Source organism: Anolis sagrei, chromosome 4 (genome assembly GCF_037176765.1).
Source record: "Anolis sagrei isolate rAnoSag1 chromosome 4, rAnoSag1.mat, whole genome shotgun sequence".
Taxonomy (NCBI): Eukaryota; Metazoa; Chordata; class Lepidosauria; order Squamata; family Dactyloidae; genus Anolis; species Anolis sagrei.
In genome coordinates, this window is record NC_090024.1 from 66,871,852 (window position 1) to 66,876,798 (window position 4,947).

A 4,947-nucleotide genomic window follows, 5' to 3' on the forward strand; every position below is an offset into this window, starting at 1 on the left:
AGCGGACAAAGCCTCTAATGAAAATTTGAAGTGCAGGTCATTACCTATAAAGCCATAAATGGTTAGGGTCCTGCTTATCTTTGTGACCGTATCTCCCTCTATGAACCAGTGAAGTGCTAAGATCTGCCAGGGAGGTCTTTCTTTTGCTTCCACCTCCGTCACAAGCTCGACTAGTGGGGATGGGAGAGAGGGCTTTTTCGGTGGTGCCCCCCTGGCTCTTGGACTCTCTCCCCAGGGAGATGGAGATTAGCCCCCACCTTGTCCATCTTTTAGAAAGACCTGAAGACTTGGATGTTCCAATGTGCTTTTGAATAATGGTTCAACTACTGATCAAGTCTGCCAAGCTCTCATATTTTGGTAGGATCTCCAGCACTTTATTCCCAGCCCCTGGGCTTACAGTTTATGTAGCACTAGCCCTGTCTTGCCCTATTGTCTGAAACATGCCCACTTTTCTTTGCCATTGGCCGCTTGCTGTTTGGTTATGTCTTATGATGTCTTCGATTTTATTGGTTTTATTGTTTTAATATTGTTGATTACTTTATGTTTTTAATTGTGTTATTTTGCACCTTGTTTATATTGGGCTTGGTCCCCATGTAAATTACCCTGAGGTCTCTTTAGGGAGATGGAGGCAGGAAATAATAATAATAATAATAATAATAATAATAATAATTCTGGCCCAATAGACTAAGGGGGCTACTCTCTTGGAAATTTTACATCATAATGAAAGAGATGGTTTGAACATTCTTAGGATGTGTCAAGCACCTTCTGTACTTTTCCTTTTGTAAACTAAGGGCAATTATTGTATGTTTCTGTCACTGACTAAGAACCATCCATAGCAAAATCAATTCTGGTATAAGTGTCTCCCAGTCAATAAGAGACAGATACAACATCAAGAGGTTTTTTAAAAATAAAAAAAAACAGGTACTAAAGCCTAAATCACATCTCTATGCTGGCTTTGGTGGTTATGGGAGGAAAATCTGCACATGATAAGAGGCAGTTACTATTTGTTTGATTTCTATGCAGATTAAGGCTAGGTACTGAATTTTTTAAAGTGAAAACGGACTCTAGAGCGAAGCAAATTAATTCTGAATTAAATTAAACCTTACAGAAAGTGAATACAACCCATGCAAGTATGATTAAAAAACCCAAGGAATACTTTTGGTTATTTAATTTATTTGAAAATGGAAATGGACAAAATTATTTTTGATCAAAAATAGTTGCTGGCGTTGAGATTTAGGCAGAGTGACTCCCACCTAAAAAAGCAAATATGCATCACAGAAGCAGCCACGAGGTGGTGCTAAAAATTCAACTCTTAGGGTTTTCTGGAAGTCAATGAGAAGTTGGGGGGAAAGAAAGGGAGGAGGAGCTGGAAGGCGAACACTGGAGTGATCAACTCTGCGAGTATAAAAAGGCAGCACCACAATATGTAATTTTGAATACAAGGGAGACCTGTCTCTGTGGATGTGAATCATGTTTTTCCTCTGACATGGCATCTATTCCTGCCAAAAGAACACAAACTCTTGATGCTGGATGGACAGGTGAACACAAACTTCTGACAGCCAAAGGAAGAAAGTGCAGACTTGAAGACATACAGGAGCTCAAATTCTTGGTAAATGCTTTACATTTCTCCTCTTATTTGCAAATTAAATATATTTCATTTTTGTGGATGATGGAAGGGTATCTGAAGCTTTGAAATATCATTATTTTTGGTTGTATCAAATATATAATTTGAGTTGTATTTATGAATGATTGGCTATTTTGTAACCTTTTTTTATAATGCTTCCCCTGTTCCAAAAATATCTGAATGCTGATGTCCTCAAGCAAGAAAGAATTTACAATAAATGGGAATTTTCTATGCTTTGATGCACTGCATCTGTTACAGTAAGATGGCTAGCAAGGGATACAGCTGCTTAGTGTTGGTATCAGAGCTTGTTGCGATAGTAGCAAGTGGAAAGATCAAGGAAAGGATTCTAACCTTTTGCTTTTCAAGCATAAAATGCAGAAATTCAAACTTTTACATAAGTCAAATCAGGCAAGCAGATGTAATCTGATAGTTATCATGGGTGCTATATTCATTGGGGGTTTTAAGGTTGCTGGGACTAAATTATTAGTAATCCCATGCTGTTTACTGATCAGAAGATGTATCATTAAGATATCATGTTTCGTAGAATGTGTGGAAATTCAGTAGTCAAGAGAAAAATAACCACAAGGGTACAAAAGCTGCCACCTGCCAGCTGCTCATTTAATATGACATTGGAGAGATTCCCCTTTTTAAAAGATGATTGTGCCACTTACATGTCTAGCTAATGCTTTTTGTCAACCTGCTTTTGGTCATTCTTTCTCTTTCTTTTGGTATGTTTCACAGGTTCTGGCACTTCCTGTCAAAAATGCATTTGCAAGACTGTTTTACAACCAGCCTGCCTGACTGAAAAGAGCATTTAAGGAAAGAGCTTCTTTGTGAGCCAAGATGAACAACTCTGACCAACCCAACAGTCTAGACATTAACCTGACAGTGCTTGCAAGCAACCTAACACTGCCTACCATCAAGACTAAACTGTCAACCTGTGAACAAGTGGTCATTGCTGTCGAAGTCTTTCTTATACTTGGCATTGTAAGCCTTCTTGAAAACATCCTGGTCATCTGTGCCATAATTAAGAACAAGAACTTGCATTCGCCTATGTATTTCTTTGTGTGCAGCTTAGCCGTGGCTGATATGCTGGTCAGTGTGTCAAATGCCTGGGAGACCATCACTATATATTTGCTAAACAATAGACACCTCATTATTGAAGATGTTTTTGTACGTCACATAGACAATGTTTTTGACTCAATGATATGTATCTCTGTTGTGGCTTCCATGTGCAGTTTGCTAGCTATAGCAGTGGACAGGTACATCACTATCTTTTATGCCCTCCGTTATCACAATATCATGACTGTGAAAAGATCAGGACTCATAATTGCATGCATCTGGACTTTTTGCATAGGTTGTGGTATCATCTTCATCCTCTATTATGAATCAAAGTATGTCATCATGTGTCTCATCACAATGTTCTTCACTATGTTGTTTCTCATGGTATCTCTGTACATACACATGTTCCTTTTGGCTCGTACACATGTCAAGAGGATAGCAGCTCTGCCGGGATATAATTCTGTTCATCAGAGGACCAGTATGAAAGGTGCCATAACTCTGACTATGCTACTTGGCATCTTCATAGTTTGCTGGGCTCCATTTTTCCTCCATCTTATCCTCATGATCTCTTGCCCACAAAATCTTTACTGTGTTTGCTTCATGTCTCACTTCAACATGTATCTCATCCTCATCATGTGCAATTCAATTATTGATCCCTTGATCTATGCCTTCCGAAGCCAAGAGATGAGAAAGACTTTTAAGGAGATCATCTGCTGCTATAGTATAAGCCTGATCTGTGGACTGCCCAGCAAATATTAGGAAACGCACATTCAAGGAGTTCTAAACATGGTTGGGTTGCAGCTCCCCTCATTCTTTTACCATTGCCTAGGCTGGCTAGGGCTGATGGAAATTGGAAATCAGACAACATTTGGGCCACTACATATTGCCCATTGCTACTCTAAAAACAAGATTGAATGTACTACCAAAGGTGTGGGTGTGTGTAGGAGAAAAAAAAGTTATATCATTTCAGTTTATTTGTTTGTTTTTATAACTAGTAATTGTGAATATATTTGGTAAATTATCTTTGTGCTTCATGAAGTATAGATACAAATACAAACCAGTATTTCAGATTTTTCTGACTGATCTTTAGTTATGACCACTTAATTGACAAGCGTGGAGTTTCCTTTGCTGTTTGTTGCACTTTTATGCGTGACTGTAATTAATATTATGTGATAAATGTAATTTGCAAATGTCAAATTTCCTATGCCTCAGCGAGGATGTCTTCAGAATGTCCTTATGTACATGTACATATCAGTAAAGGACAAAATACCAGAACATCTCAACTGACTAGTGTAACTGGAATATTTTCTTTTGTGAGGTGTTTATTTGTGCCTGTTACTTGACAGTAGAAATCTGAATAACATGCCTGTGAGGACAGAAGTATTGAAAGTCAAAACTAGCCACTGAATAAATGCAGCTGCTAGTGAGAAAAAGAGTTGTGGCTATGAGTCTATGGGTTTACAGCAGTTGCTGGGGTGCCAAACAGTGACCATGACCCAAATGGGTGAATCCAGCCACAACTCTTTTCATGACATATTAATGGTGACCAATTCCTGGGAGAGCAATGCACTGATGCAATGCTGCTTATCAATGTTGTGTGCCTTCAAGTTGTTTTTGCCTTATGGCAATCCTAAGGTAACCCTATCGCTGAGTTTTCTTGGCAATTTTTTTTCAGAGAAGGGTTGTCTTTATTTCCTCTGATGCTGAAAGTGATTGATTTATCAAAGATCACCCAGTGTGTTTCCATGTCTGAGTGGAGATTTCAACTCTTATCTCCAGAGTTATAGTTCAATGGTCAAACTGCTACATTATACTGGCTCTTTGCTTACAAGCTGGCAAATACTTCTTGAAAAAGACAACTGCCTTCTACATCTCCTTGACATGTAAGAAATACAGCTTTGATTTTTGCAATACGAATATATGATGTTAATTCAGCATTGGTGCATTTATTTATTTATTTGGGTCAGTTGTGCTTAACACGTGCTATGAAGAAGCTGGAAGGTTTTGGCTCTTAAAAATATTCACATTTTAATGTGAAACTAAGAAAAGAGAGCTGAGAACATGTAGATCTTGAATAAAGATATACTATAAATGTCTACTTGTGCACAAGACAGTGCAGTCTTCACTACCCAGATGACCAAGGTCTCATGATATATATCCCGTGTCCCTATTTCCCTGAGCCCTTTGCTTTGTATCATTGCCTGTTAAAAAGTATAAACAGACAGGATCATTATAAATGTCATGTAACTGTCAGAGTAACA

General features: G+C 38.3%; 1 protein-coding gene across 1 annotated transcript; it reads left to right on the plus strand.

The window, feature by feature from the left end:
- The first annotated feature begins 1,341 nt into the window (after window positions 1–1,341).
- MC5R (melanocortin 5 receptor) lies at window positions 1,342–3,993 on the plus strand. The gene is made up of 2 exons (XM_060775003.2): window positions 1,342–1,609; window positions 2,366–3,993. Exon 2 carries the CDS (start codon window positions 2,468–2,470, stop codon window positions 3,443–3,445), a length of 978 nt encoding a protein of 325 aa, XP_060630986.2. The 5' UTR covers window positions 1,342–1,609; window positions 2,366–2,467; the 3' UTR covers window positions 3,446–3,993.
- Window positions 3,994–4,947: the final 954 nt, after the last annotated feature.

Coding starts and splice junctions, on each gene's coding strand:
- MC5R (XM_060775003.2), top strand. CDS start 2,468: ATGAACAACTCTGACCAACCCAACAGTCTAGACATTAACCTGACAGTG.